Consider the following 26,885-nt stretch of genomic DNA (forward strand, 5'->3'; position numbering starts at 1 on the left):
ATATGTATTAAGGTTATAACAATCAACAAGCATGCACTTTATGTAGAAAAACATGATTAAATTGAGTCTTCCTGACTAGTGATTTTAATCATGATTTAAATCAATTTAATTTTAATCAAATCCACCCTGCTACCAACCTGAGCTGGATTTGAAATGGTGACAAAAGCGAAGGGCTGTATATTCCGTTACCTGTCCCACGAGCCATTCATTCACTCCTCAGATTGTTTTTGGTCTGAAAGGGGGAATCCCACTCATACAGGTCCATAACATTTAGGGGTATATCAGAGACAATCAGCATTTTAATAGTGACAGTATTTTCTCCAAAAACATTTTGGTCATGCCCTTATTTTGCTGCTCAAAAACATGTAAAATAATTATAAACATTTAAGTTTCAGGTCATTTAAACTGAGGGGGATGTGAGATGTGTAAGACAAGACATCTCAGGAGAAAAATTATGGTATCCCACACTTGAGTTCCTTTAGCGGCAGTTCTACTCTATTACTTGCCATCAAGGTTAGTTCTGTTATGGGGCACTAGTATAGCATAACCAACAACAAGCATCAACTCTCCTTGCTGCAAAGTGTATTGAGATGTAACCCAACCAATGAATCTGCCTTCACCTTCCACACAAATCAGCGCAACCCTAAATTCCCCACAAAGAGACTTATGCTTTTTTTTTTTTTTAAACTAAATGCTTTTAATAGAAAACAAAATACAAAATAACTCTTTCCAGAAAGCAGAAGTATTTAATCTTCTCTCCAAATGACAAATTAGGACTTGCTTTCTCCTCGGATCCTGATTTTAAATGTTGACTATTTGTTTCACAAAGTGATCATATAATTGATATTGCAACATTTTGAGAAAAATCTAACACTGGCAAAGCTGCCTCTGTGTATGCACAATAATTTAGTAATACTATTTTCCATTTCACGTTGTGTCCCCTTCCCATCCTCCAAAGATTGCCAACTTCCATTTGCTGAAATATTTTTGGTGAGGTGCAGAAATGACCCTTTCCTATGAGGAGTCCAAGTTTCTGCTGTTAAATTCCATCAGGCTCTCACACTCCTCTTCAGCCAGGGTGAGTTATTAATCACCCACAAATTACCACTCTCGCCTACTCCCTTCACCTCCAAAACACTGTGCAACCAGATTTGGAAAATCCCAAATTCCTGGACCAGGAAGAGTTACAAATATCATAGGCAGTGCCAAGAATTGAACCCAAATGATAATGCAGAGATGGGCTGTTACATCAGATTTCCCTCCCCTTACTAAAAAAGGCGAATTTTTTTACATTATTAGTCCAAAACACTTCAGTAGTGCTATTGTGAGCTGTAGTGATTGGGACCATTACTGTAAATAGCCATTTTCTTTTAATATAAGGGTCTTAAATTCTGGTCCTCTGCAATACCAGAAAAAAAGAAAAGCCAACTGGGCCAGTAGTTACACATATGCGAGCGCACTCATGCCTCCACTAATAGTAGGTAGGATATGCCCATCAGTCAATGCATAATATTTAAGTGCAGGTCAGCAGCTTGTCCAGTTGATAATTTCATTTGTCTGGATTAGGCTTTTGGCTGTCCCAAGCTACTGAACAACAGGCTTTCTTTTCCCCTCTTCCTCTGCCTTACCAGTATCAGACTAGGTTAAAGTTTTCTGCCATTCCCTCTTCCTCTTCCTCTGTTCAACAGTATAGGTCCTTTTATGGGAAAGCCATTCGAAAATATTTGCATCATTCTGAACATGTCTGCTAATGGGAGAGAGGAAGAAAGTGTTTCACAGTCAGTAATTTAATCTCAGCTGGTAATGGACTCTGGCATTCAATACACCCACCCACCCCCCTAGAAAAATTAATGTTCCTGATTTTCTTGTGCAATTCCAGTCACCAGAAGAAGGTTACAGGCCATAAATTGTACGCTCAGTACACTATTCATCTGTCCGGTATATACACCAACCAGTTCATTGGAAGAACCATCTGCAGGGGCATTGCAGTATGTGTTCCGAATGTCCCAAACCCGAATAGAATTGTCCATTGATGCAGAGGCAATCAAACTACTGTCGGGGCTAAAAGTAAGGCTGGTTATATTGTCCGTGTGCCCCCTCAGTTCTTTGTAAAGAGTGCCAGATGCCAAGTCCCACAGCTTTAACCGCTGGTCTTCTCCTGCTGAAGCCAGATACTTACCATTGGGAGAAAATGCAAGTGCTAGCACAGGGCCACGGTGACCTGTGAAGAGGCGCACAGAGTTCCCCTGTTGAGTACTCCATAAGCGCACAGTTTTGTCTGTGGATCCTGTAGCCAAGTAGTTGGAATTGGGGTGAAACTTTACACAGTCCACATCTGCTAAGTGGCCCGCGTATATTCGCAGTGGGTATGTCCGATCGAATGACCAGAGTCTTGCTGTGCGGTCGTGGGAACCACTGGCAAAGTACAGGCTCCAAGGACTTATGTCCAAATCCCAGACAGGGTAGGCATGCCCTTGGTACAACACAGTGTTTGTAAAACTTCCAAGGTCCCAGTATCTGATGGACATGTCCTCAGAACAAGATAGGAGTCCCGAACTATCCGATAGGAACCTCGTGCTATACACCGGTCCACAATGTCCTCTCAGTATCTTAATTTCTGTGCCTACATTGTTGTCATCTTCCTCCTGGACAGTGGAGAAAACAAAAGAGCATATTTATTTGTTCAACAAGAAGCAGCAAGTGAAAAGTGGGCTGGAGTGATCTCAGAGGATCCTCTCCCTTGCCATCACCAAAAAAGGGAGAACTAGTGGTAGAGTTATAGATGTCCATTCTGTGTAACAAGGCAATGTCCACTTCTCGAGCATGTTTGCTCCATGCTAGATCTTATGCAGACCTGCTGAGTTTTGGTTTTATCACGGTTTTATCTTCACTTTCCATACCCCCATTCCCATCTCTGAAGGAACCTTAAATTCAGGATTTGTCTACATGGGGACACACAGGAAAGTTAATAGAAATTAATTTATAAAGTGGATTAGTTAAACCACACTAAAAACCCTGTGGGGATGCTCTTATTCAGAATCAAAGTGGCCTTAATTTGGTTTATCTTAGTCCACTTCCAAAGTGAATTAAACTAAAACGAATTAAAGAGACAAGGTGTGTGAGGAAATGTCTTTATTGGGGACCAACATAGCTACAACAACACTGCATAAACCAAGTTAAGGCCACTTCAATTCTGAATAAGAATTCCACACAAGAATTTAATGTGGTTTAGTTATCCACTCTAAAGTCACATCTTTATTTAATTTGGTTTAATTTTCCTGAGTGCCCTGTGTAGACAAGACCTGAGATTATATTAAAATAGACAAGACAGGCTATTTTAAGATGTATTCTTTTCCAAATTTCTCCTCCTTTGGCACACTTGCTAAACTCATTTGGTAACTTCCTACTCACTCTCTACTAAGCTCTTGGCAGTAGTGTGGAAACAGATTTTGGCACCTGATGCTTTGGTGTAGTCATTATTGGAAATGAATGTCACTCTGGATAAAAAAAAAACCCAGACTCCTAGCAGAAAAATGATGCAGCAGACTAAAAGAAATGAAGGCAATTGAAAGCAATGCTACTATGCATTTCCTCCTCCCCCAGATGTGAATAGAAATATAATAAAGTCACAAATCTTTCCTTCATCAAAGCAGCACCCACGGGAATTTCATGATATGGTTTATAGCAACTGAATCTCTACTATGGGGGTGTGGCACAGAGACTACAGGTTCTAACATGCAAAGCTCCATTTTTAGCCAAGTGTCCTTCTCTGCCCTGGATGTAGCATTGCTTGCTGGAGCCTGTACTGTCTGTAAGCCACATCTTCATATTAAATTAAATTAAAATTAAATAAATTGAGATATCCTATCTCCTAGAACTGGAAGGGACCTTGAAGGTCATTAAGGCCAGCCCCCAGCCTTCACTAGCAGGACCAAGAACTGATTTTGCCCCAGATCCCTAAGTGGCCCCCTCAAGGATTGAACTCACAACGCTGGCTTTAGCAGGCCAATGCTCAAACCACTGAGCTATCCCTCCCCCCCATTAAAGGTGAGGGCTTGCAATCTGCAGCATGTTATGTTAATCATTTGCAGCCCTACGCTTCCTGACAAAGTTGCCAATAAAAGTCCACTGAGGTTCCCTATTTTACAGTGCACTTTTAGTAATTTGCGTAAATCCAGAATTTTAGTTTTATGCCCTCCCAATCAATTATGATTTCTAGACAGTCAGCAAGCATGTGTCACTTCTCTTCTGCTCAGAAGCAGTCTCGTATTCCAGTAACCTTCTTCTGTACTCAAAAAAATGCACCCAGATATTCACAGACCACAAATCTTTCACTGGCTGAGGACTGAGTTCCATTCCTTTGTTTCCAGTGTCACACAGGAAATGCTAACCACAAAGAACATTCTACACTCCATTTTGTATTTTAGTTGAGTATTTCACAGAATCATAGAAATTTGTAGTTGAAAGGGACCTCAAGAAGTCCTCAAGTCCAGCCCCCAGCACTGTGGCAGGACCAAGTAAACCTAAACCATCTCTGAAAGGTGTTTGTCCAACTTGTTTTTAAATGCTTCCAACTTTCCCCTAGAAGCCTATTCCAAAGCTTAACTTCCCTTATAGTTAGAAAGTTTTTCCTAATATCTAACCTAAATGTCCTTGCTGCAGATTAAGCCTATTACTTCTCATCCTACCTTCACTGGACATGGAGATCAATTGATCACCGTTCTCTGTATAACAGTCCTTAACATATTGGAAGACTGTTATCAGGTCGCCCCTCGGTCTTCATTTCTCAAGACTAAACATGCCAAGTTTTTTCAACCTTTCCTTGTTTTCTAAACCTTTTATCATTTTTGTTGCTCTTCTCTTGATTCTTTGTAGCAGTTAGAACAGTAACAGAATTAGGTCTGCGCTGTCATCAATTGTAGGGGTGGGGGAATCCATTCTCCTTTAGTAATTTTTCAGAAATACTGCCCCAGACATGAAATGTGATAATACATACTTTTCTTGGATATATGATAGCACTGAGCATTACTGAGAATATCAATCATCCCTTCCAAAGTAGTTACTACTGCAGGTTAGAGCAGTGTGAACAATTTGTTTCCTCTACATTTCAATATGCAAAACACTACCCTTTTCCAAGCCAACTACATGCATTAACAATTGTATTTTATTATTTGTAAATACGGTCTGGAAAAAAAGGAAAAAGAAAATAAGAATTTTTTAAAGAAAGTATTAAAAGAACTTTCCAAATGTCATAATCTCTGGAATGAGATCTTAAAAAAAGAAAAAAAGAAAAAAAAATCTACTCCCCACTGGTGAGTAGGAAATTTTCCCAGATAAGTAAAGTACTTACTTTCTACAGAACTGAAGTGTTTTTATTTTTAAAGCCCTTTTGGTTGCAAAGGTTACCTTTTAAATGTGAACCAGTGCAGTGTCATCTTCCTGAGTCTACAGACAGAGAGCTCAATGTGCCCCTGCTGATGCTCAAATCTTTCTCTTACAACAGCTGCTGTGTGACATTAATTTAACCCTGGTAAGTTTCACTGCTGCTGTTTATACCTCTGTGGGAAGTAGTTAAACTAACAAGAATCACTGTGTTTTAATTTTACTCTGCCACTACTTGGAAAAGCTATGAGCAGCAGATGTAGGTATTTGAGAAGGACCCAAAAAGCAGGCTGAAGGACAGGTAGAATAGCAGAGACTCTCGGTTCCCAGCAGACATACATGGACACAGAGGGCAACAGCAACCAACACTTGGGGAAGAAAACAATTAAGGCTGTGGTATATTGCCTGAAACTAACAGGAGGTGATTATGTGTGTGTGTGTAAATATGAGCATGCGTGTGCGCACACAAATGCACGCACACAAATACACACAGACAGTAAAGAACTATTTTCTCCCACAGGGTAATTTTTTATTTTTAGTATTGTCCCTAGAGCCAGTCTGTTTTTATTAATTTTGGAGACATTTATATAAAAATCACTGAAGTTCTTATTTAAAATGACAAAAATGTCATCCTCAAACCCTTCCATCCCAGTCACATGTTGGGAAAAAGAGCCAAACCCAGCCCTATACTCTTCTGCCCAGCAGCAGTTAGGAAATGAGCCAGGCCTCAAGCTCTTTAGTGGGAACAATGCTGGGGCCAGGCAGCATTTCATTCTTCCACCCCCATCCCTGCACTAGCAGATTATCCTAGACACCTACAATATCTCTCTTGTCCTGCAGAGCTCCTAAGGTTTTCAAGCGGGGAGCCCGATTCCTGCATACAACTGCACAGCAGGGGAAGGTGCTTGCTTCGAAGAGCCCCTACCCTCTGCTAGAGAAGAGGCTCTAAAGGACAGTCTTCAGGCTGCTTCCTCCAGTATTCCTCCTGCCTAGTACCCTAACCCCTCTCTTCCACTCATAGGCCCCCTGCCACTCAGTATCTTCAGAGCAGAATTTAAGTAGAGCGGAGTCTGACTTCACATCAGAGTTTAGGAGCAGCCACTCCTACAGCTTGGAACAAAATGCAGCATTTTTTGCTGTTGATTTATGTAGTCCTAGACACTTACATGGCAACCTTGCAAAGAGGACAATTATGAGGCTATTTGCACAGCTGCAAAATCACATATTACATTGGACTGTGAGTATACAGTTAAATGAGAGAATATTAATATAAAGCCTATAGCACATGTGATTATAAAGACAATGGACTTGCCTTACCCCAAAGGGCAGGCTCAAGCCTCCAGTACTCTTCAGAGATGAGACATCACCAGCATGTTGGGGCATTACACTGAATAAGGAACTTGTTTTCAGCTTTGTAAATTAGACCTTTTGACCCTAATAATTTTAGGGCATCGGGCCAACTAGAATTAACTGCACTTCTGTAACACTCATGCTATGGGAATTATTTTAATATCTGAACCTCTCTTTTTGTTCATACACAGAGATGTATAAAAAAAACCTGATAGCGTACCACCAGTGCAGTTACAGCAAATGATCTATTGAACATTGGTGCAATCTTACAATTTTACATCATGAAAAACTGAATTTAGTCATTTAGTTTACTGCAAATTAGAAACAAAGTTGAAAGCAAATTACTTCGGGCACTAAGGATATGCAATAATCTCCCCAAAACCAAAGTATCTGGAGTAAGTGAGTGGGGGAGGGGAGGGAGACAAACAAGATAATATAGAAACCCTGTATCTCCAAAGTGAGGCATCATCAAAGGCTGTTCTACAGCACCCATCGCTGTAGCATCCAGGTGCTTTTTATCTAAATTATCCTGTGTATTGTATATTTTCCACAGTACTGATCATTTATACATGAATAGCTCTCCCAGATATAGCCTTTCCTTTCACTATCACACATCATGGCAGCTGTGACCAGCCAGAATACTCTTACTCTGCCTATATAGGTATTTATGGCCTCCACAGGGCTGGCTCTAGGCACCAGCAAAACAAGCTGGTGCTTGGGGCGGCACATTTTTAGGGGCGGCATGGCCGGCGCCAGAATGCCGCCCCTAAAAATGTGCCCCAGCCGCCCTAGCTCACCTCCGCTGCTGCCACTCGCGCGCCGCTGCTCCCCCTCCCTCCCAGGCTCTCAAACCTGGGAGGGAGGGGGAGATCCCGAGCGGCCGCGGCGCGCGAAACATCTGATTCGCGCGCCGCTGCTCACCCTCCCTCCCAGACTTGAGAGCCTGGGGGGAGGAGGAGGGCTGGGGATTTGGGGAAGGGGTGGAGCTGAGGCGGGGCTGGGGGTGGGGTAAGAAAAAAACGGGGGGAGGGGGAAGAGGCCAAAATTGTTTCTGCTTGGGGCGGCAAAAATCCTAGAGCCGGCCCTGGGCCTCCATCCCAATTGTATCTGAATGCCTGTTCTCAAGTTTGAACTTCTGGAGGCCTGTGGCAGCATATTCTCATTGATGGGCTCTCCATTCTATATTTTTTTCTCTTTCTAGCCCAGAATTTGGCAATATTATGACATGTTGCAAGAAGTGTATTCATCCAGGTTTTTCCCTACATTTGGTCCTGCTGCCACGATGGCTGGGGTTTTTTTGGTCAGTGGTGGGGCAGAAATTGCTTGGACATGTGCTAATTTTTGACAAGATATTGTTTTAAACTTGTATGCAGATATTACAATGGACACAAATGTTAAATAATCAGCAAGAGCCATTTGCACCCAGACTTCCAAAGCCATTTCAGAACACACATAAAGGTATGTAAACACTTGCTAGCAAGAAGCAATATATACTCCAAATAACTTGGCAGTGTTTTGCTATTCAGAAGTTAGATATGTAAACAAGGGAATTTATATAGCATAGGGCAGCCTGAAGCCCAGAGGCAATCTGAGGTGACCTGCATATTTGTCACAGCACTGATTCAAAGTGAAAAGTCCTATGGACTCCCAGAACCTTATGATGAAAGTAGTTCATAGCCTGATCTTGGGATAGCCTAAGCTACCAATTTGTACACCCACCTGAAAGGGTTAACTCAAGTAGTACTGCGTATTGAGCCACATTGCCTGGAAGTCTGCCCCAAGATGACTAACAAAACAATCCCTACTCATAATTAGGGCTCGGAGTTCTCTTTACTATGTCAAAGTAAACAGTCCCTCACTATCTAGATGCTACTGGGTTTTCTTTAAAAAGCAACACAAAATAGCAAAGCAGCAGCGAGGGGATGTTCTCACAGCAAGCTGCTGAGCACAAGAATAAGGGAGGCCTTGCTTGGAAGGATGATTAAAGAAAGTCAGAGTCACAAGTCCTGATCTCCTAATCAAATGCAAGGTGCCACGTGGGTGGCTGCAATGGGAGGGCAGAAATGGGGCAATTGGCACTAACTAAAAGAGATGTGGAATAAACTAGATGATGCCATCTAGCAAAGCGTTGGGGTGAAGGCCAGGCATGCAAAGGCATACGCATCATTCTCCCCTCAAACATTACAAAGATACACTGGCAAGTCTCTTACATTTCTACAGTGCAGTTTCCTTAGTATAGACAGTTCAACATAATTTCTCTGTACTAAACATTTACCCACTGATCAGTTAAATCACAGGTTCTCAACCTTAATGGAGCCTCCCTTGAGACAATTTGAGAAATGGGCATGGATCCCACTTCCATGACTCCTCACACCAGGCCCAGCCCCCTTCTGCTCTCGTCTTTTTCTGTCCATTTTCTATCTCCTACCCTCTTCTGTCTGCTCCTTTTTCCCCTTCTTGTCTTGTTTTCCCTGTTATTTTTGCTTTGTATTGTCTTATTCACTGTTCTTGTTTCACTCCTGGTATCCCTGCAGCCTCACTCTCTCACTCACAGGACGGCTACGTGCTTCTGGGGTTGGGCCTCCACTAGCGGTTCAATAGTGCCAGGTTGCATATGTTCTAATGCAGGGGTGGGCAAACTATGGCCCACAGACCAGATCCGGCCCACGGGATTGCCACCCCCAGGGCGCCACGGGCCCCGCACTGCTCCCAGAAGCGGCCGGCACCACGTCCCTGCGGCCCCTGGGGGAAGAGGGGAAGAGGGCTCTGTGCACTGCCCTCGCCTGCAGGCACCGCCCCCTGCAGCTCCCATTGGCCGGGAACAAGGAACCATGGCCAATGGGAGCTTCGGGGGAAGTACCCACAGGCAAGGGCAGCATGCGGAGCCTTCTGCCCACCCCCCGCAGGGATGTGGTGCCGGAGCGGCACGGGGTCAGGGCAGGCAGGGAGCTTGCCCTGGTGCGTACTGCTACCACCCCGGAGCTGCTCCAGGTAAGCGGCGCTGGGCCGGAGCCCGCACCCAAATCCCTCCTGCACCCCAACCCCCTGCCCTGAGCCTCCTCCCACACTCCGCACCACTCCTTTCACCCCTGCTCTGAGCCCCCTCCCACACTCCGCACCCCCGAGTCCCCTCGTACACCCCGCACCTTTCTCCGCCCCAACCCCTTGCCCTGAGCCCCTTCCTGCACACTGCACCCATTGTCCTAGCCCTACATTCGTGACCCTGCATGCAATTTCCCCTCCCAGATGTGGCCTTTGTGCCAAAAAGTTTGCTCACCCCTGTTTTAGTGGCTGAGCCAAGTACAGAGGGAGCAGGAAAAAAGCAGCTAGGACTGGCAGGCTGCTGCCTGAGCTTGTCCACATAAAATCCTCCCACAGCTGTCTGCATTAGGGCTGCTGCAGGAGAAGAGAGGGATGGCAGTAGCTCATAAGACTTTCATATTGGGGTGGAGCAGATTCAAGGTCATTCAGCTTTTCAATGCCCTTACAGTTCCTCTCCCGTTCCATGAAGCCCTATCCCCACATCCAAGTTAGAAAACATTTCTTTTAGCCTTTCTTATATAAATAGTCTACACACATTCCAAAACGTATAGGGTGAAAAATAAGGATATTCAGACCTCCTCATCCACGATGTCACAAGCCAGGCGGATTCTGGACACGTCTACAAGATGGGGCTCAGATTTTAACTTCCTGGATCGCAAACTCCACAGCTTTACACAAGAATTATCAAACCCAGCAGCAAGCAGCTTGCTATCCGGCGAGATCTCTGCTGTGTTCAGCAACTGCTCTGTGTTATAGAAGGCATAGAAACATATGGTGGTTAGTGAAGGAGGCCCGTCCTTGACTCGTTTAATGCTGTCCTGCAATAAATCCAGCGCTGCCTCATTCTGCAGTATGGAAGCAGGCATGTCTGTCGTTTCCAGGCCATTGCTCTCGTTGCGTGAGGAGCTGCCACTGGCATATAGCTGGTAGTCCGTCCTCTTGGCAGGCTGCACATCCAGGTGAATGTGCAAGGTGAGAACCTTGCAAAGAGCATTGTTGTTGTCACTTTGGAGGTAGCGGAGAAGGTAGTTGTAGCTGTCTTCTTGAAGGCGGATAACATACTTGTTGTCCAGAAATGCCCGGAGCTTGAAGTTGGACAGGATGTCTTGAATAGTCAGGGTAGTCTGCAACTGCTCAATGATATCCTTCTGGCTGGCATTCTGCATGAACATCCCATGGAAGCGACTGTAGAAACTGTCCACTGTGCTCTTTAGGCCATTTTGGACCATGTTAAGATGGAGGTAGACGAAAAGGGGATACAGAAGAGGCATCACTTCGTGGCTGTGCTGGGAATCTGAATCTAAATCAGAACACAACAACAAGCATTATGGTTTCTCTCAATCTATTTTCTGCTAGAAACATAAATCAAGACAATTTATTCAAGCTGCCTTCAATGGTGTTAGAGGACAAACGTCTAGCCTTCTGTTGGTGTTTCTAAATAAATATTTGGTGTCCCTAAAGGGGGGATAGAGAATCTATTGCATCTCTGATCTAAAATACATTTTCAGCTCAGCAAGAGGGAGACTGTCAACATAAAATTCAGTTTGAAATAGCTTACTTCTGTTACTAACAGCACTTTTCATTAAGATCCATTTATTAAAATACACACCATAAACAACATGACAGCTGGAATCTCTTATGAATTTAGAAGAAAATTTTCCTATTTTAAATGCTCTATGTACTGAAATAATTGCATTTTAAAATTAGGATATGTTAAAAAATATATTTGTACACCATACCTCCGTAATGTTTAACACAGAATTATTTACCTACTTTATTTGGGCCTGTACTGAGTGGTTTTCCCAGCTCCAGTACAACTTGCGTTTGGTGCTTTTAAATGCATGGAATTGATTCGCAAATGAAGGAAGAGGAACGTACTCTCAGTTTATTTTGAAAACATATTGCAACACACTGTGCTTCACAGTTTTATTTCTGTCCCTGCTCTTCTCTCTTTAGCCAAAACAAATCCCAACAGTAATTTCCAGAACACAGTGTAATGTACACCTGATTGGGATACACTGTACCTTGAAGAGACTGTAGCTGTGTAACAAGTCCACCCCTTTTTAAGCCAGCTTCTTGGGGCTGTTTTCCTCCCAGGTTCAAGTGACTGCAGGGAGCTGTAGCATGCCAAGCAGTGCCACACAAGCAGTGGCAGCATACAGGGCCACAACAGCGATTTACCAGCAGCTCAAGCCTCAACATTTGTGTATGATGCATTCAGATGAATGAAACAAAATATATTTTAAAAGCCTTAAAGGTGGGTCTTTTTCATCCCTTTTTATTTCTTTATTCCCATTTCTCTCTGCCTCTTGCCTTCCCAGACATCATTTTCTCTTTTTCCTTTCAAATCAATGAGAACGGACAATGGAAAAGAACCTAAGTATTCTTCCAACACTTTTTCCTTTCCATCCTGCCATTTTGCCTCTCTCTGTCTCCTTTTGTAAGCCTCTCCCCCCTCTGCATTCTTTCTCCCTTCTCTCCCAGGTCATGGACAACCAATTAGTGCTTTGCACACTCTGAACGCCCAAGCTGCCAGATGGTGCTCTGTTCCATTCCCATGCCTCAGAAGTGCTGAGAGGAGCAGGACCTCACTGGAGAAGAGGCTACAAGTTGGCAGGAATGGGGGTGGGAGAGAATGGGACCTGCAGGAGCCCTACAGGAATGCACTGCGGAGAAATGTGCAACAACAGCTTTTCAGTGCCAGTGGAGACAGAGATGGCAGGCAGCAAGCCCTTGGTGAGCTTCGTTTGGCTGTCTGGCTGCAGGTTACACATCATAGATGCAGATATGAAAGTAGGTTAAAGTTCAAGTCAGAAGGGGATCAAGCAGGTAAGATCAAAACCAAAACAGAAGGGGATAGAAAAGGGGAAAGCAGCTGCCAGTTGGAGCCATGAAGGCTATCTTAAAGGGCACCTGTGAGCCTCAAGCAAGAGGATGCTACGAAAACTGCACCCCACATCTAATGCATGAAGTTTACCTGCAATCTTGAAAAGAATGTCCACACTTTTCAATACTATCTCCACCCTCAAATTATAAAAGCATGCAATAGTTTGATACCATTGCATTACTGATGGTCACGATAAGTCTACAGACCAGCTATATTATATACTGTGATGGGAATCTTCCCAACTAACCTGCCTCAACTCCAGCAGGAATATTAATCCTAACTTAAATATAACTGTAATCAATAGAGCTCTCCCCATAGCCGTGAAGGGTGGCAGTCACACACAACACTTTGATCGGCCACTTCTGTACTCCTTTCCCTGGAAGCCCCTCCCACTTTTTACTGCCACCTACCCTCCAAGGGTCTTTTTGTTTCTAGAAAGATCAAGTTTTCTTTCTATTTTGGGGGCACACAGAGACAACACTGTTGGTTTCTTCCCCACATCCTCTAGTCCCAAAAACTTTGGAGCAATGCTCAGGTAAATTTAAAGGAACACAGTTCCCCTTAAGATCTAGACAATCAAAAAAATGAGTTAAAAATAGCTTCAGGCATTCAGATACCACAGTGTCTGAAAAGCTAACAAGAACAGAAATAAAATACCATTACATCTACCTCTAAAATGATCTGCCAATTTTAGTGTTTTACAATCACACCTTCCTTTTTTCATTTCTTAAAAAAATAATACGTCTTTCCCACTCTCCTGTTGCTGCATGGAAGATCCACGCAAACATGAAGGGTAAACTGACCGGCTGAGAAGGGAAACAGCAAAACTGACTATGCACAAAGTGCAGTCAAATGCACAGAGTAAACATACTGAAAGAGATAAATATTTCTCTCTCTAACCTTTCAGTTGCAGTAATCTTAAATGTTAATTTGTTTTACCTGTTTTTAAAGGTAAGTGGTGGAGTCCCTTTACTCACTGAAGCTACAGGACTTCAGATTTAGGTCTCTTGGACATAGAGTCACCCATTCAAAAAAGAATTTTAAAGACTTTGAGCTAGCACTGTACACTAAATTAAAAAGGTATACTGCCTGTCCAGAATCTGCTATCCTCCTCCCACAGCTGCTTACCTGTGAGAAAACTGCGTAATCGTCCAAACTGCACTTCATATTGCTGTGGCTCTGCCAGGCAGGGAGCTGCAGACACTACGTTGGCACAACCAGATTCAGATTGGACTGGGAGAATAAAAAAAGAATTAGAATCCAAGGGTATTTGTATCTGAAAGTGTCAAAATTCAGAACATAAAATTGAACAAAATGCAACCAAAGAGACAACATTTCAGGATGAATGTAGGCCATGTTCTGCAAAGCATTAGATACTGTCTCATAGGGCATCTGACAAATTATTAATCCAAAGTTACATAAATTAGGGAAAATGGAAAAGGACAAAGGTTGTACACATTAAGTACTGTACTGAAAGCTTGACAAGAAACAATAGTTACCCACTGTTTAACTTTCAAATAAAGCACAAAGTTCTCTGTCTAAACATTGTTACAGATCCCTTTAGATTGCCACTAGATAATTCAGCACAGTCCCACAACCCTGTGTGTGCTAAAATAAATCATTCTTATTGAAGCAAACTTGTGTTTCTCTCTCAAATGAATCTATCACATGAAGTGAGGAATTCCCAGAGAATCTGAATTCTACAATTGGGGATATTAAATCAGATTATCAGATTTCTTGAGTATAGGGTTTATCTGCATTACAGCAGTGTCTAGAAATCCCACTAAAGAATCAGTGCCCACAAATTCATACCTTTACTTCTTCAAACACCTAGTTTTTATCAAAATGTATCCTTATGCTCTCATGTTGCTGTGGACCGCATGTTATAGCAAAGCTGTATTCACCAACTGATCTAGGCAGTATCTTTTGACCAGCCTACATGATACAAAATACTGAGTAATTTGCAGGAGGGAAGAAAAAAACCTTGTAGTGGTGCTTGTGACTACCTTTCCAATGGAGTTTTGTTCTGACAAATACATGCCATGGCCATAAAAATAGGTATTACATTGTTTTTCAGAAAGATCAATATTAACTCTGGTAAAGATAGCTTTGAAGTATTCAAAAAAGGGATCCCCATCAGAGGAAGGAAAACCAAAATCTTCCACCTCCTAAACCTATACACAACTCTCTGTGACACTCTAAGCAGACTACATCTGTACTCTATTACATTTTGAATGTCAAAATGTAAATTTTAAAATTTGTAATGTCTTGATTCTTTTGCTCTTCCTTCTCACCTGTTTTTTCTTTTTACTATACTTTTTCTCTCTTCTTATGAATTTTATCATTCCCTCTTTCCTTCACTCCCCTTCTTTTATCCATGTTTATACTTGCCTACATCCTCTCCTCCTTCCCATCTGTTTTCAATCCAACCCCACAATTTCTTCCTCAAGTCTCTTTATTCCTAATCCTAATCCTGGTCCCCCTCTTGCTCTCTAGCGTTCATAAGACTCAGTTATTACAGGCCTGGAAGCCTATAAACAAAGTTGCCAGTTTCCACATGCTGAAGAGAGAAAGGCCAGTCTCCAACTTACCCCTGTTGTGTCGCACTGGAAAGAAATGAAGATAGCGTTGAGCCAAGATTCACATATACCCTAGCATTACCCTTACCCCTGCTTTATAATGAGTAGGCATATCTTACATCAGCTTAGGGAAATGCAGTGGTCATGTTTACAGGTTCCCAGGGCTGAGCTCAATTCAACTGCAGGAGCATAAAGATAGCTGCAAAACTGCAGCCCCCACTGTGAACAAACTCAGTGCTAGTGAAGTTACATGGATAACAATATCCCACCCCTCCCAAATCCCCTATTTCCTAAATACACAAATCTAAACCCTGTTGGAAGATTGTTTTTCCATAACCCAGCTACTTTGGAAATTCAGAACTGGTAGGAATTCCATGCAGAAGCAAACAGTAAGGTTCTGAAGGCATGCTGTGTTGCATAAAATCTTAGAGGTGATGTAAAAAGGAAAAAAACCTATATATTTATTGAATGACTTCAAATACTTTTTTCTACTTCTAAAAGACAAAGTTTTTAGGCTCACTTAATGCCTACAGTTCAGCTTCTCTGTTAGTGCTTGGACTTATGGCTCAACGAAGTCAACATTCTCTATTAGAACTATAATATACAAACTTTGCTCACGTTAACCTAAAAAAGCATTGCACGGCAGTTTACAAAGTCAGCTGCATCAGTCATCTGAACAGCCCAAACAGTAGCAGACCCAATCACAAGAGCTTGCCTTTTATGCGACTCACCCATGTACGCAAATATGGCTATTCCGTAATAAAATCTCTATACAGGGTTAAAGAAAAGATTTAGCGTCAGCTCTTTAGGATGTTCCCGTTTCCCCAGCACTACCTTTGGCAATAGGTCCTGATTTTGACATTCCCATAGGTAATGGGAGTGGTCTGCCTCTCTGCCCATACCACACAGGTGCACTCTACTGAGTACCACTAAATCTCCCCTTAGCCCTGTGTAACTGACTTACTTTTCAAAACCAAGATCACCTTACGTGTAAGACAGAAGGGTGTTACCTTTGAGTAATTAACTCGGGAAAAGGCTAATCGGGCACTTATGCTCATTGCCATCATGCAAACAGTAACCAGATACTACATATGAGCCAATTATAAGCAGTTAGAATTCTAGTTCTTCCCCTTCTGACATTTTACACAGGAATCAAGAACTTAATCACTCCCTAAAAACTCCTCTGGAGCAGGGAGAGCTGTTTTCAGGTGTATTTTCCTTCTGAAAGAAAGAGAGAGATTTTGGGCGTATATACATTTCTTTCAGTTCTACCATGGACAGTTTCCCTCCCACCCTCTCCATTGGCCATGACAGCATCGATTGATAACATCTGTTTCCTGATTTCAATTCCTGTAAATGGAGCCAGTTATGTGACCTGCTAATAGATTGAAAGGAACTATCCTAGCTGAAATGATGATCTCCCTTGTAGTGTTCTATTTTGGCTAACAAAAGTGTTCTCTTCAGCTGATACACACAGGATGGCTACTCTCACACTTTTATTGGTCTATTAGAAAATGATCAATTTACCTCACCCACGGGTATATGTGTGTATTAGAAAAACCTGCTGCAGGTTCACTTGCGCTACTGGTGCATTATGCTTCTGGTCCCATAAAGGGCAGAAGATGAGCTGGGAGGAAGTTCTGCTCCCCAGTTTGTATGCTGCAGTGAAGCATACAACAGACAAATAGCTAGAGAGATATAGTGACCATATCAAACATTTGGGATGGGCTGAGGTAAAGCAATTCTGAAGGAAGAAGGAAAAAGTTAAGTGCCAATATAGGAAAGAAAAAGAAAAGCATATAAATCAAATAAAGAACATGAAATATATCTAGAAAGAACAGAAACCATAGTACAGGAGACAGGCAAGAATAGGAAGTAAATGACCCAGAGAATTAAATGAAAGGATTGTTGTTTAGAAAACAATCAGGGAAACAGCTGATCAGGAAAAGCATGGGTGGGTTTTGTTAGGGAGTCAGCAGGGGATTTTTAGGAAAAGTGATGAAAATAGTTATTCCAAGAGTATTTCAACACAGGCTTTTTTATTGTGGTCAGGTGTTAGTCTAGTTATCAGTCTTCAAGACCAAGGCAACCTCCATAGTCAGGATATGTTGCAGGAAGACCATCCAACCTCCATAGTCTTGATCAGCCCTGTTTCCATTTTTATATTTGTTTTAAGTCACGAAAAAAGAACTTTCCAGAGGTTCACTCTCATCTGGAGAACTATAACTTATGCACATTGTGCTCCCACTGAACATGTCTGAAATGAACTAATAGTGACCACCTCAACAAATGACCACTGACTGCCCTGAGTTTGGGATCTAATGAAAACTGATGACTGCGTTCTGGATCACCAGCAACAAAATCCTTGAACTGGCAGGATACACACTAATGAATATAAATTTATTTACAGTGTTTGGTGGCCAGTTAAAAATATACAGATATTCATACTCTCTTATCTAAATTAGGTTTCTATTTGTATGCAAAATAGTAAGATCTGCATACACCAACATAATCCCACCAGCATCTACTGTCATACTTTATGCCACTGAGATTATGGCTCCCGAGTCCTAATCCCATTATTACACTGCCTCCTTCTTCCCCACTGCAGCCTTCAGCAAAATCACTTCATCTTTTTACTTTAGTTGCATCCCATTTAAAATGAGAATAATACTTCACTGGTTTGTTGTGAAGATTAAATAGAATCATAGAAATGGAGGACTGAAAGAGACCTTGAGATGTCATCAAATCCCACCCCCTGTACTGAGGCAGGATCAAGTAAACCTAGAACATCTCTGACAGATGTTTGTCCAACCTGTTCTTAAAAATCTCCAAATATGGGGATTCCACAGCCTCCCTTGGAAGCCTATTCCAGATCTTAACTATCCTTATAGTTATAAAGTTTTTCCTAACATCTAACCCAAATCTCCATTGCTGCAGATTAAGCTCATTACTTCTTGTCCTATCTTCAGCAGCCATGGAGAACAATTAATCACCAACCTCTTTTAACAATCCTTAACATAATTGAAGACTTATCAACCCTCGGTCTTCTTTTCTCAAGACTAAATATGACCAGGTTTTTTAACCTTTCCTCATAGGTCAGGTTTTCAAAATCTTTTATCATTTTTGTTGCTCTCTTCTGGACTTTCTCTAGTTTCTTCACATCTTTCCTAAAATGTGGCGCCCAGAACTGGACACAGTACACTAGCTGAAGCCTTACCAGTGCTGAGCAGAGCGGGACAATTACCACCCTGTATCTTACATACAACACTCCTGTTAATATACCCAGAATCATATTAGCCCTTTTTGCAACTGCATCACATTGTTGACTCATATTCAATTTGTGATCCACTATAACCCTGCTATAGCTATTGTCTGAAAATGGTTTGAAGATGAAAAGCCATACAGACGCACCAATTATCATTTCTCTTAGGTCTATAAAGAGTTGAACCTGCCATTTACCCATAGCATGTTACACTCTGCTTCAGTATTGTGGTGGGTCTATTCTAGAAATGGAAAAGATCTATTTTATCATCTTCTAGTCCATCTCCCTGCCAATGCAGGATTGTACAGTAACTGGTATTTTGTCCAGGCAAGCTGTATGTGTTACAAGAAACAGAGAGTGTACCACTCCCCTTGGGAGGCTGCCACAGGCTGAGAGCTCACCGACAGAAAACTTCTCCTCCTCCCACCGAACATTCGGCCTGTATTTTCTTTTACCTTTAAACATGAGTTTCATCCCTCATTATAACCCCCACCCCACCCTTTGGTGTTTATATTCTTGCAATATTTGTGGACCGTTGTGTCCCTCCCCTTCAGGTTCTACAGCGAAGAGTGCCATAGACATGGTTTGAAAAAACAAACAAACATGTTCCTTGGGCGGAGGAGGAGATGTGGAGCAGACAGTGTAGCAGAGATCCAGGAGCTCTTAGAAGGGAAAGGGAGAGAGAATGCATGTAAACACGTTCCATTCTAGCCATTACAGGGTTCTTTTGAGGGATGTGGAAGGGTCTTTCAAAACTACATGACAACTACTAGCCAGAGAAAGAAACAGTTCCTGGTATTTTTATTTCATATGATTCTGTGCTTCTGCAAAACAAAGTTGTACTGGCTTTTCCTATTCATACCCAATTTCACCCTTAGGTTTTTTCACCATCAGTACTTGCCAGGTTTCTCCTTCCCACAGAGCATAAATGGGTGTTTCAGAATATTTGCCCAGATTAATTAGCTTACTTTTTCTCTATCATTAATCTTATTATTCTTCTGACCACGTTTCTGGTCTAGGCCCCTTTATATTTTATTTTCCCCACTACTGTTTGTAACTCCTCCCAATTTAGTATTTGAAAAATTCCCTCTGAAAATTAAAGTTACTATATAAAAACTAGGTATTTTCCACTCCTCCTCCCATAAGTATGCATGAAAAATTTACCTGTGATATTAGCTGCCATCTCTTCAGCAGTCTGACACAGCCTCAGCCCTTGTTTTAGGGGACCTTCCGAGTCCACATACTGACGGCGCTTGAGGTAGCAGGACACTGCCATCTGAATCTGTTCTGTGCGTACGCGTTTCATGACCTCAAAAAAGATGGTGCATAAAAATATGGTTTACAGGTGGGTTATGTATCCTTTTCCATAAACATAGTATCTGCATTAAACCTGACTGAAAACAAATGGCTCAAAACTTCCATTATACTAGCAACCACAAAGGCAGATTCTTTAGAGTAACAGCCGTGTTAGTCTGTATCCGCAAAAAGAAGAACAGGAGTACTTGTGGCACCTTAGAGACTAACAAATTTATTAGAGCATAAGCTTTCGAAGTGGGCTGTAGTCCACGAAAGCTTATGCTCTAATAAATTTGTTAGTCTCTAAGGTGCCACAAGTACTCCTGTTCTTCTTTTTGCAGATTCTTTAGACACTGAAGTATGAGAGATACCCTTAAGTGCTCATCTCCCAATACCTCAGCATAACAAGACACTGAAAGAGTAAGAGAAAACAGTAGTGATTAGCCAAAAGATTTTATTTAGCTAAAAGAACATCCATTATAAGGTAGCAAAAGTAACTTGTAAAGTTTGTTTTTTAAATTGGGTTGTGCCTTTCCCTCACCCCCTTTTTCATTGTGATGTATAAGGAGGGCCTGAAAGGCATGTTTCTCCTACTTGCTTTTTCACATTACAAATTCAGGTCCTGTTTAGCCTTAAAAGACTCTGATGACTGTAAAACCAGTGAAATTACATCATCACACGAATGAAAGTTGATCAGCAAAGAAGGGAACAGATTTTTAATCATACAACTCAACTTTTTTTAAAGGAAGTTTAAGAGGCAAGAGCTAACATTAAACAACTTCTGGGACTACCAGGAGGTCCTCCAGCAAAACCGGGGAGACCACAGTTAACATTCCTATTACACCTCTACCCCTATATAATGCGACCCGATATAACATGAATTTGGATATAACACGGTAAAGCAGTGCTCCGGGGGAGCAGGGCTGCGCACTCCGGTGGATCAAAGCAAGTTCAATATAACTCGGTTTCACCTATAACACGGTAAGATTTTTTGACTCCCGAGGACAGCGTTATATCGAGGTAGAGGTGTACTTCAAAGGTAAGAAGCAGAACTTCCTGCACCCTTCTCTCCCTTGCCTTCCCCCCATCCAGCCACCTCTTTCCCACACATCTTTTTGGGAAATCCTTATACAAAAAGGAGCAATACAAGTTAATTAGAAATTATTTGCAATAATAATGAATTTTGCAAACATTTTTTAAAAGTGTCATAGCTCCATAAAATAATGAGTCTGATGCTACTTGCATCAGCCTATAGTTTGTGAAAAATGGAACACTGGTCAGATGTTACTTGAATCCCCCTTGCCCACTAATGACACAGTCAAAAAGCCATAGATTCTATTCAGACATTTAGGGGTGTTTAAGAGTTTTAAGTGAAATAAACACCAAACATGGACATATGGTTTATTAAATATGGATTAGTGCTAATTTTCTTCTACTGGAAGAACGAGCTAAAGAACTTCAACATTAAGTCTGCTTCCTACCTCTCTACCCTATGTCCCCATTCCCAATACAAAAAGACCTGCATTTATTTACCATAAATACTAATGTTTTCTGGTTTGAGCAACTATGTTTTATGAGGTACATCAGTTCTCAGACAGGCAATATTAATTTTAAGGATATCCCTTCCCAAAACAGAACAAGAGGATTTTAACAGCTTTTTAAAAAGCATGACAGTCGCTTAGCTTTTGTTAATACTCACACACATTTTACAGTTTACAGGAGCAGTTAAAACAATTACTCTTCTTGAAGTACCAAGTGGGTGTGAATATGAAATTTTAGCAATAGTGGAATTTTAAGAGACGTGCTATTACAAAGCCATATTTGCTCTGGGGACAAGTTTAAAAAGTTTTCCATCTGTTCACCTAAGTGAGTCAATTGTGGGGGGCCACAAACAAGTGCGTTTTTCAATTTAAAAAAATGAAGAAATTGTATGTTTCAACCACAGCTTCCTCCACTCACAAGAGCTAATAAAATCATATAAATCAATGTAAGTTCTACCGATATCTTTAATATTTCTCTGCAGAAGGGAGAGGTATAATAGGATTTTATTCAAGTCAACAAAAAAGTGAATGCAGAGAACTCCAAATCCTAACTCCCACCCAGAGAAGCTTAAATCAGATTCAGAATCTGTTTTGTTGCAGTCCCATATTTTATCCAATACTGCAGCTAGTATAACTGATGTATAAGTGCCTCATCCAAGCTCACACTAGGGCCTTATTGATGCATACTCTGTGCACAAATTTAACTAAATCAGTTTAGAAACAGATTTAATTAAATCTGTGAAACCCCCTCTTGTAAAGGCTCTTATTTCAGATTGAGTACCTTAAACTGAGTTATTTTACATTTTTTTAAACCAGCTTAAACTAAATCACAATACCACTCTTAATCCAAAATATGTGCATCTACAAAAGGGCATTGCACTGATTTAACTACATATGTTTCTAAACTGATTTAGTTAAATCATTGCACAAACTGTGTGTATACCAGTCCCACACCAGTGATTCAATATAAAATAGAACCCATAACCATCAGAGTCTTGTTTTTTTGCTTTAATCGCAGCCTTATTTTTCATTACCAAAACTAACATGAAGCTGCATCAAGGAGAGGTGCTCACACATTAGGACACAGCTCCCTTATACAGGTGACTCACAATAAGCCTGTAATGAGTGAGGAGAATCACCCATTACATTGAGGCATAGAGGTGTCGAACTCCAGCAGATCCTATCAAATGGTAATGCCATAAGGGCTGCAGGGGAACAGAGGTCAGTCTTCACCAGCAATTGCTGAATCAAGCAGGTGACTAATGTAGAAGAGGGTAAGTTTGAGGCAAGGGAGAAAGACAAGAGTTTAAATAGGGCTCTCAAATCCTCATATACAGGGATTGGGTATTTTAGGGATGTTAGACCAAATAGATTAGGACTTGCGATTCAGATCAGTTACTGGAAACTCGTTCAGGCTTGGACTTTTCAGAGCTTTGGGGGTAACAGGAAACCCTAGCTTTTTACATTTGTAAAACCCTGCGTGGATACAAAATTTGTATCCACATCTGATCTGCAAAAATGGTCCATGAATAGCCGAGAATATCTCTGAATTTGCAGGGCTCTATACGTTTGCAGGAAAACACTTACTCCACTTCACTCTCTCCTTTGCCCGCAACAGGACTGGGATTGACACTAGGAATGACATCTCCTAAGAAGATTTTTTTTTTTCTGTAGATAAAGGATGGTTTAAAGTTACCAAATAGGTAACACGGGCAACTGAGAACTGAACTTAAAGAATCTAATTAACTACTTATGCTGCTTAGCAATTCCACTTTTGTTTAATTCTTGTCACCCAACAGGAACTGCTTAGATGGTTTACCACTGAGCAAATCCCCTAAAACATTGCAAATACATGACATTACTGCTACAGGTGCTATGGCGGTCCAATAAGGCCTCTCTCCTAGAAAGCTATTTTTGCTCCAGCTATCTGCGGCTCAGCTCTTCCATTCGCTATCGGACCTGACTCCTCAGTACGAAAGGGAGTGTTATAATGGAAGCAGGGAAATTATCTGCAGTAAAAGACACAGGAAGAAAAGCCCCAAAGCACCAAAACCAATATTCCTAAAGATACTGTGATTTTGATGGCCATTGCCGAGTATATTAAAATAAGCATAAGAAATCAGCCCTTCAGAATGCTGTCAGCAGGGTTCAAATTAGGCCAGATCACACCAGGTCAGAGGCCTAGATTCCGCCGCCCCCCCCCCCCGGCATCTGCCATCCTGTTCTCCAAAATCTCAACTTTCACTTAGTCTTTTGCTCTCCTGATTGTGGAGAAAGCTTTTAAAATGTGAAATGCCTGAGTCTGCACAAAGTGAGTCTGAAAATCACTCAGAGGTCTGAGCTACCTGATTCTTCTTAATGGGGCATCAATGTAAGTGCCCAGGGATAATAGGTCAATATTGTTAACTCATCTACTGCTTATCAAAATAAAAAAGAAAGGAGAGGACAGATCATGTTATGAAGTGCTGCACAGTCTACACAGAATTAAATCATCTTGCTTTGGTGTCATGAGGGGGTGGCAGGTGGAAAAAAAACACTACTTTTTTTTTTTTTTTTTTTGAGAAGCCAGAAGCCCAGAGGATACCTCAGCCCCAAAGGGGGTGCCAATCCCATAGAACCCAAGCCAAGCTCCCCTTCCCCAGAGCAACAGGAACCTACTACGATTTGGTGGTTAGTGTGGGGCCAAGGGCATCTTCCCTGACTATAGTGGTTGTTGCTTCTCCTTCTGGAAGCTGCCTGTAGACCCTAATGCAGTTATGCTCTGTCCATGTTTCAAGCTTTTCTTCGCATACTAAAGGGCTAGTAACAACTTTTCAGAAGCCAGCTTAGATTTTGAAGTCATCACATGACTGCAGAAGCTAGGGCCTTTGCCTTTGTTGAGAACTGTGTATCCAAGCCTCCATATGAAGAGTCAAACCTGACCAGCTCAGCTGAGCACCTGTGATCATATTTTGAACATCTGCAGATTCTATGGTGAGTGGTGTGTCAGGCATTGAACGGTTGGCAGAGCATCACTGCCTTTTATCCCCAAATTGAGCCCTTGCTTTCAGGTCAATGGTCTGTTACTGAGAGGCACCAAAATTGGAGTCCACTTGCAGTATAGCAAAACTTCATTTCTGTATGGGGCCTTTCATATAAACTGTAATCCCAGAACAGTTTATAGAAGTAAATGGACTCAGCTAAAAAAAATAATTATTTCCAATATTTCTGCCTGTGTCACTGACAACTGAGAACTGAACTTAAAGAATCTAATTAACTACTTTATGCTGCTTAGCAATTCCACTTTTGTTTACTCTTGTTCTCTCTCAGCTTCTCAGTACTTCAATGTTTGGGTCACAAATAATGCAGGGAAATGTTTAATTGCTTAAAAGTTACTGCTTCCACTTGAATTAAAAAAATATTATTTCATGGCACTACTTCTACTAGTCTTAGGGTTCTGTAAAAACTTGTTTTTACAAATTCTAAATTTTTGCTCAAATTTTACTTAAGTGTCCCCATTTATAGTAAGAGAAATAGAGGTCCAGGTTAGTGAGACAAGATACATTGTAAGCTGAAATGGAGATTTAACGAGATGCAGCAAAATAGGAGAAGCATTCCAGATGGTAGAAACAGTAAGCAGGGGTAGTCAGCAGGCAGACTGTGGGCCAAATCCGGATCATCAGATGCTTTTGAACAGACCATGAAATCTTTTTATTTACTTATTGTTATTATTGAGGTGTCAAATGTTTCTGTGGAGTCTGGACCTTGACCAAGAAATTTGGACCTTGACAAAAAATAATTTAACTACCTGCAGTAGATTATACCCGTACCCAACAGTGGAGTTTGGGTTCAGAAATAGAGGAGACAGCTGTTTAACAGTGGTTTTAGTGGAGCTGTGTCCATTCACACTAGACCTGCATTTTGGGCAGAATCCATAGAATAAGCCTGAACAACCCCATGAAGGATGTTTCAAGAATGAGATTCAATGGCAAGCTTTGTGTGCCTTATTTCCTGTGTTCCACACGAGCATGATCTATTTTATTTCCACCCATAACAGATCACCCTCTCCTTTCAAATTCTAATACATCCCTGCCTTCCTTAAAGTGAGGTCAAATCTTACTTCAAAATTAGGGTTTGTAAAAACAAAGTTAGAGCAACAGATCCATTTCCATGAATTTCCCCCTTCCCAACTGAACCAGTATTTTTAAATAATAATTTTCCTTTACAATGTTTGTAACCCAAACAAAACACCACTGAGCAAGCACATGAAGACCAGAAAGTGAAAATCAATTTTTCATTGCATAAGCATTAAAAGAATGTTAATAAATCCTGAATTTTTAACACTTTCAGGATTTATTTGTAACACACAAGAAAAGCTTGGTTTTTACACTGCAGTTATATTTTGGAAGGCAACTCTGTAAGAGTGGGAATTTGTGGTTCCCTATGTTTCACTGAGCCCAAATCCAATGTGCTCAGTATAAAGTCATTCATAACTCCCAGCGCTACAACCTGGGAACGAAGCTGGGTGTTTTCCTGCTTGTGCGTCATCAACAGCATGAGATTCTGTAGACCAACTTTTGCCTGCAGTGCCCCCTGGGCAACCTGATTAGCCTTTAGTAGGGCTGCACAGGTGTCACTGAGGGCAGAACTAGGCCTGCAGGGCCTTTAGTGCTGGCTCTGATGAAATTAACGGGAAAGCCCCAGCTTGATCTTCAGATCCCAGACTCTGGTTGTAGGGGTGGTGGTTACAAAAGTTATGCTTTTGCTACATGTAAGCTGAGCTCTTGTAACCTGAGACACAATAATCAAGGAGTCCCACGGGGCCATTTTTACAGGGTCACTTTTCAGGGCAGAATCAGTTCGATAGTCCCCCTCCCAGCCTAATAAAATCAGTGCAGAGCACAGAAGGGGGGAAACCACGGGCAGAGAAGGCAGCAGCCGCCAGGGGGAATCAGGAAGCTGGGGAGGAAGGAGATAAAAAGCAAGAGGGAGCAAAGGAGAAGCGGATGGGGAGGCAGGGTCAGGGAGGATCCTCATCCCGCTCCCTGTTGCTGGGGCTGCACCGCTGCAGAGAGGGGAGGCGAGGCAGCTGGTTCCCGTCCCCTTGCAGGCGGGCACAGCTGCATCCCCGGCGCGGTGTGCGCCGCCCCCCCAGCCCAGGCCTGCCTCCCTCTCCCTCCCAGGGCCCGGGACGGCTGCCGGGCGCGCTGCACGGGGCAGCCTGCTCGCGCGCTCCGCCCTGGGGCCACTCACTGAGCATCGCAGGCGGCGGCGGCGGCTCCTGCTGCGGGCACAAGGCGGAATCCTGGGCTCGCGCTGTCACAGCGCCCGCCGGCGCGAGACGCCGCTCTCCGCAGCGCGCGCGCAGCCCGCGCCGCCTCCCTTGGCTGCCGCTGCTGCTGCCTCCGTCTCCGCCGCGGCTCGAGGCAGCCGCTCCATGACTGACTGACACAGAGAGAGAGAGCTAGAGCGAGGAGGGCTGGGGCGGCGCCACGGCGCATGCGTGGTGCACCCCCACACACACCAATGGGAGGCCCTCGCCGCGGCGCTCGGCTAGCGCTGCCTGG

The 26,885-nt window shown here is 42.4% G+C and overlaps 1 protein-coding gene across 1 annotated transcript; it reads right to left on the bottom strand.

Moving 5' to 3' along the window:
- Positions 1 to 682: 682 nt before the first annotated feature.
- TAF5L (TATA-box binding protein associated factor 5 like) lies at positions 683 to 26,749 on the bottom strand. The gene is made up of 5 exons (XM_054024142.1): positions 26,572 to 26,749; positions 19,667 to 19,811; positions 13,790 to 13,894; positions 10,350 to 11,074; positions 683 to 2,645 (listed from the first exon to the last, which is right to left on the bottom strand). The coding sequence occupies exons 2-5, from the start codon at positions 19,806 to 19,808 to the stop codon at positions 1,848 to 1,850; spliced, it is 1,770 nt and encodes a 589-aa protein (XP_053880117.1). The 5' UTR covers positions 19,809 to 19,811; positions 26,572 to 26,749; the 3' UTR covers positions 683 to 1,847.
- Positions 26,750 to 26,885: the final 136 nt, after the last annotated feature.

Source organism: Malaclemys terrapin, chromosome 3 (assembly GCF_027887155.1).
Source record: "Malaclemys terrapin pileata isolate rMalTer1 chromosome 3, rMalTer1.hap1, whole genome shotgun sequence".
NCBI lineage: Eukaryota > Metazoa > Chordata > Testudines > Emydidae > Malaclemys > Malaclemys terrapin.

What these genes read in the sequence shown, in the direction of transcription:
- TAF5L (XM_054024142.1), bottom strand. Translation starts at nt 19,808, where the DNA reads ATGAAACGCGTACGCACAGAACAGATTCAGATGGCAGTGTCCTGCTAC. An exon ending in GATGGCAGCTAATATCACAG is followed by an intron (nt 13,895 to 19,666) that starts GTAAATTTTTCA and finishes TTATTCTCCCAG; the next exon opens with TCCAATCTGAATCTGGTTGT. An exon ending in GTGACATCGTGGATGAGGAG is followed by an intron (nt 2,646 to 10,349) that starts GTCTGAATATCC and finishes TCCACTGTCCAG; the next exon opens with GAGGAAGATGACAACAATGT.